The sequence below is a fragment of the Platalea leucorodia genome (genome assembly GCF_965183815.1).
Source record: "Platalea leucorodia genome assembly, chromosome: 5".
Classification (NCBI taxonomy): domain Eukaryota; kingdom Metazoa; phylum Chordata; class Aves; order Pelecaniformes; family Threskiornithidae; genus Platalea; species Platalea leucorodia.
This window is the reverse complement of record NC_138827.1, coordinates 79388028-79403482: the sequence shown is the minus strand read 5'-3', so window position 1 is coordinate 79403482 and position 15455 is coordinate 79388028. Positions and strand designations below refer to the sequence as shown.

General features: G+C 37.5%; 1 protein-coding gene and 1 long non-coding RNA gene across 9 annotated transcripts in view; one reads left to right on the top strand and one right to left on the bottom strand.

Annotated features, from left to right (window-relative positions):
* Positions 1-1710, bottom strand: part of LOC309591016 — a 47374-nt gene extending 45664 nt beyond the window's left edge. The window contains exon 1 of the long non-coding RNA XR_014228252.1: positions 1596-1710. This is a non-coding gene — a long non-coding RNA (uncharacterized lncRNA). The remainder of the gene's footprint in view (positions 1-1595) is intronic.
* Positions 1672-15455, top strand: part of DYNC1I2 (dynein cytoplasmic 1 intermediate chain 2) — a 32612-nt gene continuing 18828 nt past the window's right edge. For 2 of the 8 annotated variants that reach the window (XM_082312649.1, XM_082312644.1), the window contains exons 1-6: positions 1873-2022; positions 3733-3850; positions 5834-5948; positions 9368-9458; positions 13287-13346; positions 14595-14710. In XM_082312649.1, coding sequence (XP_082168775.1) covers positions 3743-3850; positions 5834-5948; positions 9368-9458; positions 13287-13346; positions 14595-14710 — 490 coding nt within the window. In that variant the 5' untranslated portion in view covers positions 1873-2022; positions 3733-3742. Of the gene's footprint in view, positions 2023-2272; positions 2369-3732; positions 3851-5833; positions 5949-9367; positions 9459-13286; positions 13347-14594; positions 14711-15455 lie in introns of those variants that run through there. The other 6 variants (XM_082312645.1, XM_082312646.1, XM_082312647.1 and 3 more) reach the window with 6 other exon arrangements.

Below are 15455 nucleotides of genomic sequence, written 5' to 3'. Positions count from 1 at the left end.
ATATTCCTGTTCTCAGGTGCACACATTATTCTACGTAATATTAGAAAATTCTGGCAAATTAATTCACAGATGACAGCTGTTTGTGGAAGTTCATTACTATCATCTTCATATTTCCACCTGAAGAAAAATGCAACCCCTTCTCTTGCACATCATACAATTTTCTTTGACAGTTTCACTTATAGTTTTTCTGAATGGTAACACCCATACTCTTACAAAATGCATGGGGGTTATTCAATGATCAGAAGCCATCTAGACAACAGACAGTTCTTCTAATTTTTCTTAAGGTATAGCATGAACCCTGACTCACATGGAAGACTACAGAGGAGTAAATAATCAACACTGATTCCTGCAGCAATTGAAGTTCTCCTGGGAGCTATCCCAGCAAAGTACCAACCAACTCGTTCAGTTTATAATAATACATAACAGGATTGCAGCCTGACAGAGCTTGACTGCAAACGCAGTCTTTTTCCAGTGCTTGTCAGCAGGAGTTCAGAAGATATACTCACCAGACATAAATGTTTGTAGATCCAGTGATTTTAAATAAATTATTGCAATTTGTAATAGCAGAAAATTTAACCCTCTCTGGAGCTGACAGTTATTGCCTCTAAAAACTTCATTTCATAGAGTATTGTGAACACATGCTCCACTTGAACTATATGAGTTGTCCATATTAATTCCGCTTTGGTAAGCACAGTTTTGGAAGATAAGCAGTCTGAGGAATCAAGCACTTCATTGAGATAGTAGTCAGTAGCATTAGCTCAGCAGTTACGAAAAAAAGGTAGAAAAACTTGATATGTGCTTCCACAGCATACAAGTGGCAATATACTTACTAATTTAGGACGACTGGGCAACAGCAAAGTCACTTCCTACCGGTTGGTACTTGTATCAAAATGGACTGTGTAACTTCATTCCCGCATGACGCTCATTGATGCAGCCTGGGTTTGGCACAGCTTTACCCCACTCAGCACACACAATGAAGCAGTCTGCTGATGTACCATGCCCTATCAACCTGACAACCTAACTCCACTTACTGACATCCACGCAAAGCAGATTTAGCGTGGGTAAGTTTGTCCCTAGCCTGGCACTCACAGCAAATCAGGCTTTTATATATTTTATCCTCAGGTCACTGAAGTGATTATGGCTACCAGCCTCTCCAGGCTACGATTAAAATCATACAGTTCAATCAACGTCCACGTCGGGCTGACTCGTTTCGCTGCGGGCAGGGCGGCGGCCAGCGCGGATCCTCACCCCCCGCGAAGCCAAACCGAAGGAGGCAGCGAAGCCCCGCACAGGCGCCCCGCCCAGGCCTGCTCTCCTCAGGGCCGCCCGCCGCCCTGGGAGCGAGGCGCAGCCAGGCCCCCGTGAGGCGACACCGCCAGACCCTGTCACGGCCGCCGCCCGCGCGCTCCCGCCGCCGCGCGAGCCACCGAACCGCCGCTACCAGCTCACCAACGCGGAGCGCGCGCGCCCGCCCGCGCGCCCACCCCCTGGCACGCGGTGGCGCTCGCTTCCCGGACCCCGCGGCCGCTGCCGCCGTGTGCCCCTCAAAGAGACTACAGCTCCCATCATGCAACGCGCGGCCGCGCGACACTCACGCCGTGGGGCGCTGAGGACGAGGCCCGCCCCGCGGGGCGCGTTGCATCTCGGTCGTCGTTGTTCTCAAAGCAGCTTCAGCAGCGCTCCGCAGGAGGGGTTCGGCGTTAAGCCTCTGGAAGCACCCCCATCCCCGCCGCGCTTCACGCTCGTTCCCCGTGTGAATTCCGTTCAGATCGCTCCCCCTGACGGTGCGAACAAGTGGGGCGTTCGACTCCGAGCGCGCCGCGGCCCCCTGCAGGCCTCCGTGTCCTCCCGCAGTTCCTGAAAGCTGCTGGGCGCGGCGCAACGCTTTCGGAGGTGGTTTGATCCTCGACGCCCGCCGTAGGCTGCTGCCTGTCAGCTGCCGGCGCCTTTGTGGAGCGGCGGAAGCGTAGCGGGGCGGTGCGGCCGAGGGGCGGTTGGAGCAGGCGGAGGTCCCGCGGGCAGGTGCGCCGGGCTCCCGCGGCGGCCGAGCTGCGCCTGCGGCCGCTGCTCCTCCCGGCTGTGCGCCGCCGCCTCCCGGTGGGGACCCTCCTTTCGGCCTCGCCCTGTCGAGGGAGGGGCGCGGCAGCAGGGTGGGGCCGGGGGGCGGCTCGCGGCGGGGCTCGGTCCCCAAGAAGTGGGGGCCGGGGGGGGTCTTGGCGGTGCTGCCTTCTCCCGGGCCTCGGGGTGTGGTAGGGTCCTGTCAGGGTGGGAGTACGCTGCCGGGCTCCCTCCGCGGTACGGCCCGTGGGGGATTTGGGTCGGGAACTGGCTGCTGGCGGCACCCGGTTCGTACGGCTGACATCTTAAGGTGGGGCGGGGTGGGCGCTCCTCTCCTCAGGGATGGCTCGGTTTCTGCCGCTTTGCTTTCCTGGCTCGGCATTAGAAAGACGGGTGGGGGCGGGAATCCACGGTGTGGTGACAAGGCGCCTTCCTGGTGCTGTTTTAAAGCGAGACGGGAACGCTGTTTGAAAATGCCGACAGTAGATTTTTATTATTATTATTTACCTATTAGCACTTAAATGTTTGCAGACAACATGGAGGAATACAACATTTACCCCAGTATACATACTACTAAATATATTGGGGTAGATGTACGAGGCTTGCATCATTTTGCATCCTTTTCTGTTCTTAGATGTGCTATGCGAACACTTGCAGTTATTCTTAATTTTGAATTAGTGATTAGTTATATTACTAATGCTTGATCTGGTATCTTTGTTATCAAGCTTAGTGTAAAAGCATTTATAGATCCCTCGTCTGTTGTGGAACCACTTCTGCGCTTTCTTTGCTGACTTGGATTTGCTTAAAAACAGTAAAATTAATCTTTTATTCACTCAGCCCATTCATACAGGTTTTCATACCTGTGTTCTAAATCTTTGTTAAGTTCTGAAGTGATTTTTTTTTTTTCACCTTTTGTTTATTATTGACCTTCTTGCCTGTATTTAACTGAGTTAGCTGTGTAGCAAAACTTTTTGTAGAATTTTTGTCTTTAAAAGATCCATCCGTTTCTTAGCAGTGTACAAAAAGTTTGGTGAAAAAACTGGTAATGCACGTATTTTACAGGTTTTTTTTCCATTACGGTTGTATTTACTTTGCCTTACAATTTATAGCAGTCCTGCTAAATCTTTTAATAAATCTGTGTTTTGAATCCTACAGCTGTATATAGAAGGATATATAGCTTACATACTGCTAAGTTATAGCACGCTAGTATTTAAGTTGTTGAAGTGAAAAGTAAAAGATAGATATTGTGCTGGTACTCTCCTTGTTGTTTTCAGTCTCATAGTTGGCTCTGTAGCTCTACAGAATCCTATGGCAAGATCAGATAGCCCCGTCTTCTGTGCCTAACACTTCTTTCAAAGCAGTTCCTTCAAACAGCATCAGAACTACCTTAGGAATGGATGCTGTCATCGTTTCACAGTTTTGTCTGTTTTAAATCAGTCCCTTTAGTATTGAGAATGTGTTAAGTGAAAGAAATGTGGAAATAGAAATGTGATTATTTTTTTTTATTGTTATTTTAAGACTTTTCACAGTTCTGGTTTTAGTAAGCTAGTGTAGTTCCTTTAATGATAGGTTATATAAAGGAAAGCTGCTATCTTAAAAAACAAACAAGCAAGCAACGAAACAAAACAAAAACCCAAACAGAAAACAAACAGTGGTATGATTTCTGTTCATCAGTGTTTCAGCCATGTCTGACAAAAGTGAACTGAAGGCGGAGTTGGAGCGCAAGAAGCAACGATTAGCTCAAATTAGAGAGGAGAAGAAAAGAAAGGAGGAAGAAAGAAAGAAAAAAGAAGTAAGAAATAATTTTGTCTTTGATATTTGACTGTTTGTATATGTAACTTGCCCAAAATTTAAGGGTAGGTTCACTTAGTCATTTGCTATGTGTTATTCAGGGAGTGTCTATTTAATGGTCAGTTGCTGATGCAAATGTAGCCCTTTCGTTTTCTGATAAGAGGAAACACCTACTGTTTTCTTTAGAATTATCCATGTCATAAGTTAGATTTTTTTTTTTTTTTTTTTTTTTTAAATCCTATACTTGCATAAAGTTTGAATTTCTAAAACTACTTGTGTGCATGGGACATCATTAATCAAATCACTGTAAAGTATTGCACGAAAGCTCGGCTTAATGAGTTGTGGTGGTGTTACTTGGAGAACTCATTTCTGAAGTGCAGTTCCGAGGATGTCTATATGAATTGTCTGACTGTCAGTATTATTATTATTGTACAAACAATGTGCTACATTCTTCTACTCTTTGACTCATCTTTAGCCTGAATTTTAAAATCGGAGTAACACTCAGGATGTATATGCTACTTGTGTGTTAGACTTGGTTTGTTAACAGTCTTCTGGATTTCTCTCTGCTACAGTATGTGACGATCAGTGATTTATTACTGTGTTTCTCCTGAATGCAGATTATACCTCATAAATGAAACTTTTGCTGGAATATTTTGTGGTTTGGGGTACTTTTTCAAGACTTCTCTGTGTTTTGGTTATGATCTTGTAGATGTTCTAAATTAACGTATGACTGAACACTGGGCAGCTGCCAGCTACATGATTCAGACAAAAAGGAGACGGAAATACCTCAAATTATGTTCTGATGATCTCGTAACAATGTATTGCCTGTAACTGAGATTCCACATGTGATGCAATAGCTTATCAGTTGAGAACTTGCTCTGAAATTTGGGAATTGCTTTTTTAAAAGGAATAGTGCAGTAGATTAGAAGCATAATGTGCAGTCATGGGAGGAGCAGTTAGTCTTTAATCATGGCACAGGGATAGAATAACTTATTTTAGATTTTGCTGCTTCTATTAAAGACTTGTATCATCAATTTATATTTGCAAAAATATTCACTTGCCAGTGGCTGAGTTGTGAACACCTTAAGCTATAAATTATATTTCTATAATTGAATGAGCAGTTAAATGAATGTGGAAAGATAGGGAGTGTTCAGCATCTTTCATAGTAGACCTTGTGTTATTTCTAAATTATGAGGATGGGGGTGTAATTTTTTTGTGTGTGTGAAATTTAGAGGATAATTACACAACTTCAAGTTTACAGGGCAGTAGTTTTCTTTAAGTTACTGCATAGTTTTTTAAGACTTTCTCTCTCTCTTTTTTTTTTTTTTTTTTGTGAAACCTGAGGTTCAAAAGAAAGCTTTCTCACTAAACAGCTTATTGATGTGTGGGTTTTTTTTTTTAAATAGCTTAAAATGCACACATAGACTATCATCACTTTTACATCTTACACGTATTTTCTTAATTGCTACACACTTTAGCATGTGCGCTATCTAGCCAAGTGCTCTAATACTTCCTCAACCAAGGAAGGGTCTCTCTTACTGTCATTCTAACCCTATTGTGTTTTCTTTGACACAGTTATTGTCATTTCAAAATCAGAACAATATGACTGTGTCTTCAAAAGACTTTTATACCCATGTATAGAATACATTTTTTTTTTAGTCTTTGCATTTTACAGTGCTTAGCATTAGTGTAAAAAAGGTATTCTTGGTCTTATGAAGTGTCACTCATTTTGACAAATGAGAAGACACTTTTTGCATGTTATATATCTTTTAAAGAGAGTACCAAAGCTACAAAATGTTGCGATTCCTGTCTGTTTTTTACTTTATGTACAGAAAGGACCATTAGAATTATTAGAGTCAAATACCTAACCTGTATGATGATAGGTTTCAGTAGTATAAAAAAAACTTACAAGATCTCAAAAAATAAATTACACTGTTTTTAATACCTGTTAAATGCTATAACTTAATTATTGAATTATTTTCAGACTGATCAGAAGAAAGAAGTTCTTCCTGTACAAGAAGAATCTGATCTTGAAAAGAAGAGAAGAGAAGCTGAAGCATTACTTCAGAGCATGGGGTTGACACCTGAGTCTCCTGTTGGTAGGAATGTTAATATTAGTTTGAGATAAATGTTTTGGGGTTTTTTTTGGGGGGTGGGGGTTTTTTTTGGGGGTGGGGGTTTTTTTGGGGGTCGCGTTTTTTTTGGGGGGGGGGTTTGTTTGTTTGTTAGAATTGTGGTGTTTATATAACTAGTATGAAAATTCTCTGGCCATTTTTTTGAGGTACACATGTCTGGGTTTTGTACTATTTTGTCCTGCGTGATCTCTGTTATAAATGTCAAGTGATGTGCTACAGTACACATTACTAGCACTATTTTGTAAAAGATATTTTTTACACTTAGTGGATTATTTTTAGTTAAAATATATAAGTATCATGTATTTGTTGATCCTTTTTTTTTTCCTATTTTCCCTGCACATTATTCTTCTGTAATTTTTACTTTCTCTTTTTCATAATGCTACATTTTAATTTTGATATTTTTGTGCAGAGTTGGCTTGTTTCCTTTCTGCATCTTTTATACACTAATTTTCCTTATCTGAAATACCTGACTGACTTTGATGGAGTAATAGCAAGGCTAAGTATAAAATTTAACTATCAAGGATGATGATTCATATCTGTGCCACTCTTGGATGGGTTAGCATATTGGCTGTTGCTTTTTGCCTTTACATAGTCACATCTCTCTGGAAGATGAAAGCAAAGAGGGTGATAATTCAACTCCACTTTTTGTCTCTATCTCTGAAATCTAAGGGGTTTAAAACTTATTTTTCAGTTTGGCTCAATGGTGATCTATTTCAACTGGGTTTGCAAATAAAAAATAATAATAATTTGTTATGGATATAGTATATCTGTGACTATATCTTCATAATTGCTTTTGCATAGTCCTCAAGTGTTCAAAAGTGAACGTGGAATAAACGCCATTATGGCTGCTCCCATTCCAACAGCCACAGCAGTCGTTTTTAGTAGTTTGAACTGTTCTCACAGTTTAGAGACTGCATTTGGGCTATGTTAGCACTAATGTACACTTAAAAGTAATCAGTTCTTACCTACTAGAGATTCTGTTTGGCAGACTAACAGTTGAAAGCTTTCTTGTGTGAGGTTTTGCTTAAGGCAACTGAGACTCTTGCAGAAATGCATATGGTGGTGGTTGTTGGTTTTTTAAATCTATGAGAGAGACTCTAAAAACCACAGGATAGTCAGTCCTCAAAGCAAGTCATTGCATAGACTTAGAGTAGCTGTTCGTGAAAAGTTGAGGTGCTGGCATGTAAGACTGGGGTACACCCCTGCAAGTGTTGTATTTAATTCCATTGAGGATCTACTTAACCACTCCCTTCAACATACACAGATTCACAGGGAATTCATTCTGTTCCCTTTCAAGACACGCAGATCTGATCTGGATCCTCAGTCCGGCTAAAATGTCCTACTCACTGCCGCTCAGTAACATGCCTGAAGCACAGGTTCGGCTGCTGACTGAATACTGGCAGAGTATGATAATACAGTGACCGTATGCCTGAACTGAAGCTAACTCACGACTGACCAGCTTGGTGTGCAGATAGCTTGAGCTTGCAGTGTAGGTGGATAGTTTGAGATTAGATTCCTTTATGGAAAATTGTATCAAAAATTCCTAGGGTAATTCCTGTCCTGTTAACTGCCAGAGAAAGGCAGCTCTCTTATGGGAGAAGGGACCTTAACAATGTAAGTATGCTTTTGATATCTATCATACTCGTTATATAAGAAGCCATAAGTTAGTGCACCAAAATAACTTTCAAGAAGGTATTATAGTTTCATCCTCTGTTGCGGTAGGTGGAATTTTACTTGGTCTTTTTGTAAGACTGCTGGTCTTTAAATAGGTTTCACCTCACTAACAGGAAGACTTTCTTGAAAACTGTGTGTCCCACAAGAGGGCACTGCAGCATCAAAACTAAGCTACTGAATTTTTGGCCGTGCTTACTGCTAGATAGAGCTGATTGACTTTGTAAATGGTAACAAGATATGTTTCTAATGTGGCCTCTTCAGTTAAGAAAGGGTGACATTAAAGTGTCATCGTTTCTGGTAATGCTCAAAAATAATGTAGGAATAGAAAGGCCTACGGGTGTTTCCTTTAGTATAAATTATTCAGTGGATAGTGATGATGGGTTGAAGAACATATATCTACTCATATATACACATATACACCTATATTTATATAGATATATGTATAAAGTGTAAGTGTGTGTATGTATGAATTTATGAAGTATAACTCTAGACCTATATAGAAGTCTCTCCTGTAGGAGGAATTAGTTTTTAGTAAAGTTAAGTATTCACTGTGATTTTGTAAATTTAGGGAAGAATTTTTGCCAACCAGAGTCATGGCTTTCTTATGGGATGGAAACATTCTTCAAAATTCACAATATACTTATGATTTCAGGAAATTCTCTAGAAATGTTGCAGATTGAAATTCAGAATTCTCTCTTGCCTGACACCTGACAGATGGGATACCAGTTTATATACATAACTTGTGTTCAGTTGGTTAAAGGTTCTTTTTAAGGGTTGCTAAGGAGTGAATGTGTTCCATGAATGTTTTACATATTGCTGAAAAATGAAGCATATAAAGACCTTCAACACATACCCTGATTCTTAAGCATAAACCTAAGTTTCATTAAATAATGAGTTTCACTATTTCTAAAAAAGGGAAGTTGAAAGAAGTATTGAAATAGCTTTGTGTTTGTATCAGATTGCATGATATCATTCACTATTATGTATCAGTTCCAAAAAAACATGTTGCTTTTTAAACAGTAATTGCAATCTTCATCTACATGCTGAAGATGAACTGACTTTTAAGAAAAGGTTTCACTGTAACAGTACTAGACTGTTTGTCAAGTAAAAAGAAAGAAAACATGAAAATCCACCCAAACTGAACACTAGAAACTTTGTTGTAATAAACAGGATTTATGTTCATTTGATTCAAACTAGAACAAAAGTAACAGTATGCTGTATGACAAAGCCACTTTTTTTGGTCCACGTTTCGGTGATTATATATTTTGAAACAAAATTCCCAGTTAAATACAGTCAATGTCTAATTTTGAAGAAAAACTAATGTCTGAGCTATATTAACAACTATCTATTTTATATGCTTAAGCAACATGGTTTAGTGGAAATTATCCTTTGAAAATTGATGCCATCATTTGTCAGTAGTTCAGCTTAAAAATATATTTTCAATTCATTTTCTCTTAAGTGTCTTTCCCTCCATGTCTTTTTTGTATGCACCAGATGCATAAATGCCAAACAATTGCATGAAAGTCCAGCATGAATTGTTAACATTGTCTTTTCCCCTCTCTTTCTACTGTTCATTTTCATCCATGTATTTTTTTTGTTTGCCATCACTTTTTTTTTTAATACTTCATGTTAAATTAATTTGAAAACATCCTAAGCTGTGCAACCTCTGCGAATAGTAACAGCGGATACCTGTCTGTTTCACTATTTAGTCCCTCCTCCTACCTCTCCGTCTTCCAAATCTGTGAGTACGCCAAGTGAGGCTGGAAGCCAGGACTCTGGTGATGGCGCTGTTGGATCTAGGTATGTTGCTTTCCTTGTCATATTCCTTTGCTTAATACTCGTATTATGAATAATTAAGCTTTAGAAGACATCAAGGTTAATTACTTGATTATAATACAATATGAGGTTACAGTATTATTGAATCTGTGAACGATGACTGCTTTACAGAAGTAAAAAAATAAAAATTTGAAATGCAACTATACTTACTAATTTGAAATTGCCAACATTAACATGGTGTTGTTTAAACTTGCAAGTTTAAAGTAAAATGAGACTGAATGTCTTGTGGTAATGTTGTATGCGTGTATGTCTCAGGACAACAGAAAATTGGAAAAGTCCAACTTCTAGGCTCTTCCCAGTTTTTTCTAAAGGAGGGTGTGTATGAATGATAGGCTATTTCCTTTTTCCCTCTATTCTAGTTGGTCTAATAAAAGATGCTGTCTACAAACTTTGCCTTGCTTCTGATTTTTTTTTTTTTTTTTTTCTTCTTTTCCTTACTCAGAACAGTATTTCTCGTTATTTCAACTTGGAGCTATCCCTGTAACACAACTGTACCACTCACAATCTCTCTCATTTGGCCAAGACATAGCACCATATTAGTACAGCCACAGTTTTTTTCAGTTCCAGTACTTGCTACATCTATTTGACCGTTTTTTTTTTTGTGCATGACAGTTTGAAGAAATGCTGCTCTAAAGAGAGTCAGATAAATATTTCTGTTAGACTAGGAATTCAAAGTGGTGATATATGGGTGATAAGGTGGGAAACACTACTTCCTAAGAGTATTTCTACTGTTTCCCATGCACAGTCTGCAAGGAAGAGCAGTATTTGCCTATTAATATTTATAATTTATATTTTCTCAGCAAATGAAGTTCATGTACTTAAAATATACTGAGTGTGCACTGTGGATGAAGTTTAGTTAAAGCACAGTTATTAAAGCAGTTATCATCAGTTACTTTTGTGCTTATATGAGTATTTGTTTTGGAGAAAGAGTGAATACTTACACCACTGAAACATGTTTTAAAAAGACTGCAGTACTACCTTGTATGCGTGTGGATTATGCATGCATAACTATATAGAATCTTAATCTGAAAATATTCAAGATTTTAATGACCTGAACAAAGGTGACAAGGTATCTGTTTCTAAGTAGCAACCATTAAGTTAAAACAGAATACATGAGGCAGCAGATATGAACCCAAACTCTTTTTTTTTTTTTTTAACAGTGCCCAGGTGTGATCTTGTGCATAGCTCATTCACTATGTCACCTGTCATGTTAATAAATAACCAATATACTTGTTCCTTAACAAGTAAGTTAGTAACTTACTTGTTAAGTTGTAAGTAACAAGCAAATTTTAATTTACTTGAAATCTGTGATTATTGCTTATTAAATTGTCATTTTATATTTAAATTCACTGTCTAGAATTATTTGATGATGATTTTTTTAAAAAACAAGAATTTCTTTCCATTCATACATAGTATAAATTCAATATGAAACACAATATGTGTAGGCCACATATCTGTAATTGAGCGCCATGTTGTGTACTGAATTTATCTCCACCTCATAGGTGTCCTGTGCTCTCTGTATGTTCCTCGGACACAGTAATGTTGTATGCATACATCTTCTTATGAAGCCTTGAGAAGACTTGTATCCTAAACCTCTATAGCTGGATTCATTTGCAAACTTTAAAACTAAATCTGTCTCTTGACAATTCCCCAGACATGGAAGCATAAAAAGATTGTGGTCTTGAAGGTGTGGAGGTATGAATGTATAGCTAAATTGAAGGCTACGTAGAGTCACTGTTAGAGTCCCCTTGCTTATTTTCTGACCACTGGATAACATTCTTCCCCTCCCCCAGTAAACAGATGTCTATATCCTAGTCTATTAGTACAAGTTTGTGCAGCATTCCTAATGTACGTGTACATTTGAACTTAAAAGTTAATGGGAAAAATTGAACTGTGTGATATCCCTTAGCGTTACACCTGGCATTTCATATCAATATGAGATATGGTAGAAAGCCCAAGTTGTTCCACTGTGCTTAATAATCTTAAAACAAACCCTTTGGTGTTAGTGTATTATTTCAGGTTTGGGTTTTTTTGTGGTTTTTTTTTTTTTTTTGGATTTGTGGTCATTTGTTCTTTGGTCATGCTGCAATTATACAGAGATGATCTCCTTTGTTAGTGTAGTCTTTTCTCCTCTATGATACTGAATCTTGCCAGTAACTTTATTTATTTAGTAATTAATAGAGCAGTGTTCAGACTCTGTTCCTGCTGTTACTTCCATCTGTCTTGCTTTATTTTTATCAGTAAAGAGTTTTGGTTCTCAGTTTGATACTGTTCTTTATCTCTTTCCTCAATTAAGAGTATAAATTCAAGACTGGAAATGAATACAGTTGGTTTACTTTTAGGTTAGGTGGATGCTTCATAGAATTAGTTTAAATGCAGAAAATACTTTCCAGAGATATAGGAAGCGTTAGGAATATGCCTGGATACAGAGAAGTTTGGGCATATGTGGAAGAATAGGAACTTCTGTTCACTGAAGCTTCATTTAACTTAAGGCATAACAAACATCTGGAAAGCAAAAGGAACAGTATCTTACATCATTTTCGTACCCATATAATAGGTGAATTTTGTCTCAGAATGTTACCTTTATTTTAAAAGAATATCTCTGAGACAGATTTAACTGTATATCTTGTACTGTTTATTGACCTGAACTATTTTAAAAGTCAGACTATCCCTGGTACCACTGAAGCAAATTTTGAAAGTTAAAAGAATGCTTTGAAAGCAGGAGAGCAACCTCAGTAAGGGCTAGATCTTAAGCGGGTTTATAAGAACATTACTATCTATGGGATGGAAATGGAAAATTACCTTTTATTGACTTAGCATAGTGAAAATATTACGCATTCTTTTTTTTTTTTTTGTTATAAAACATGATTTAAAAAAAAATAATAGCATCGAAGAACTTCAGAAAAACCATGCATGTTCTGTTAATCTCTCTTTTATAAGCTTGTTTTAAAATTCTGCCTAAGTCTGGTAGCAGGCAGTAGACTAAATGAAAATTTGTGGAGAAGGGATGAAGGCTGAAAATGAAGGAAGAAGGAAGATTTATTTCCCCCTTCATATTTCTTCGGATACAAAAGCGACTTGAAATGGATCTATTCTCTTCATTATTCCACATGACTTTGAAATGTGTTATTAATATAAAGCCCACTATTTCTAAGAGATTTAAATATCTTAAATGGAGTTGGCTCTAAATCAGATGACACTTATAAGCCCAAGGCAGTGCTTAACCCATAATTACTGCAATGTCACATCTTGGAAACTCTAGCAGTTCTCTATCCCAGTGGAAATGCATTTTTGCCCCTCTACCAAAAGGCTGATGTGTTGACTCATTTCCTTTACCAATATGACAGTTTCCTCCACATATTTACTGCTCTGGGCAAGACTGCATTACATTAACAAATCTGTCTTCATATGACATGAACAAATCTGAACAGATTTTTAAAGGAATTTGAAGTTTTTAATGGTTCTTGTCAGCATTTAAAATATTTTTATTTGCCTCTCATAAAGGCTACGTTTGTTTGCAGATCTTTAACTTTCAATCTTTAAAATAATTTAATTCTTTTCTAATAGCTCTGAATTCTGTGTTTGCTTTTTAGCTTTTGTATTTGCTGCATGTATTATTGCACTGAATCGTTGCTGAATTTCCCCTAACTGATGTTACATTGCTTTGTTTCTTGTGAACAATGAAATAACTATAAGCTTACTGTAACTCTAGCATTTCATAGTGTGTATTTGCTTCACTAATCTCTGGCCTTTTTTGCTAATGCTGCATGATTGTTCAACCTGGGGTATCAGGACGCTGCATTGGGATACTGATCCATCAGTTCTTCAGCTCCACTCTGATTCCGATCTGGGGTATTGCATAGATTTCTTATATTCCCTCTTTCATGTACTTATGGATAATAAGTATAGGAGTATTTTTTTTCTTTAAGACTTCAAGTTGTTAAGAGACTGTTCTGTGAGTAACAGAAATTCACTATCCCTAGACTTAGTGCAGTTTGCTTGCAATGGGAAATTTTTTATTATTTAATATACATAAGATGCTTATTTCTAATAACAAAACTTACTTATTCATGTTTTTCTTTGAGTCATTCTTTGGAAAAATGTAAACTTTAAAAAGTCATTTCTTTAAAATAAAAAGCTTAGAGTAACTGTATTTAAGAACAGAGTGAATACCATCTTTTTCTTATAAATATGTTTATAAAAGCTATAGCTCATTATAAGCACTTACTGAAACCCATATTGTGCTGTAAGAATTATGATTCTGCCCACCAAAACCTTTCAAAAGGGATTACTCTTTCTTTTATCTTAGGAGAAGGGTGGATAATAAGAAACTAAATCTGATATAGGTAAATTGTTGTTGGATCACTGCAGTATTACTGCAATGCGTACTGAAACTAGCTTTTATAGGAAGTACAGTGACTGAATGAATGTTATGTGGGTTTTGGAAGTATGTTATGTATTGTAGTTTGATACTAGCTATATCTGCATTTATAGGATCTTCCATAAGCTAAAGTCAGAAAGCTCAGAGGTTTTCAGTATCATATCTGTAATACATTACTCCAGAATAAATCACTTGTGTGTGAGTTTCAGATTAGACTTGCAGTTCTGCATTCTAAATAATATCTTAGAGGTAGACAAAAAAGGACAACAAAGTTAAAGGGTCTAGGAAATGCTTTTTCCTTCAGAATAACTAAGCTGTTTTTTAAGCTTTAAAACCCTAGAACCATTGCTATACAAACATGACTTGTGAGCGGATCTGTTCCACTGAAGAGAGAGATACGTCATATATGTAGCAGTACCCTAGTCAACCACAGAGAGCAAAACTTTAAAATTACATCCTATAATCCAGATATTTTTATATATATATTTACATACCTTTCTTTTTGTTGCAGATGTATAAATAGCTGCTGACTTTAAGTAATAATAAAATATTAGTCATAATCATGTGACTTCTTCAGCATTAAGTTTCCACTGGATTTAAGTTTGACTAAGCAGTGCTGTGACATGATGACTTGGGTATTATTCTAGGCAAAATGTGAAGTAAGTAAGTCATAAAGTTAAGTATTTTTTTTTTCTGATTTCTCTATTAATTTTATTTAGACGTGGACCTGTTAAACTTGGAATGGCCAAAATTACACAAGTTGACTTTCCTCCTCGAGAAATTGTTACGTATACAAAGGAGACGCAAACACCTGTTATGACTCAGCCAAAGGAAGGTGAATGGTTAACTTATTACTACCTAAGTTATTTTTCTTTTCTTTTATTATAATACTGATGTCTGACTGAATTAGAACCAGCACTTGTGATATTGAAACTTAATAAGGTAGAGTGAAGGTTGATATGTGAGATAATTGATATAAATTCAATTATTAAATTCATACAGGTCTTACTTAAGAGTGTTACTGTCATTCTGCATCTTGTTTAACATTACTTTTATTACTAATACATGGTATTTTCTCACTCCTAGTAAACATTCAGATTAGACACTAATTTGCTTAATTAGCTGAAAACTGATAAATAAAAATGGGATATATCATGCATTTATGACGTTTAAGAATCCACACACAACTTACTTGAAGCTGACAACAAATTTTGCAATTAAACCCCCCACACTCTTTAAGAATTTGAATTTTTATACCTGGAGCTTATACATTGAGTTTTGAAAGAGGAAACTAATTTCATTATTAACCCGTGCAGTTTCTGTTCTCACCAATTGAACATATGCTTTCCTTTAGTCATGACTTGTTTGCTTTTCAGAAAATAAATTTTTCCAAAGAAAACATAGTTGGCTAATAAATTTGCTTTTCAGTGTTGAAACACTTGAATTTAGCTGCAAATGAAAATACTAATCTTGACCTAGTCTGTATGTAGTTCTACAACAAAATCACATTGTTGTTTAATGTGACTGACTTAGAGTATGTGTCTTTGCTAGCAATTTTAGGACCTAATTCTACATTCTCA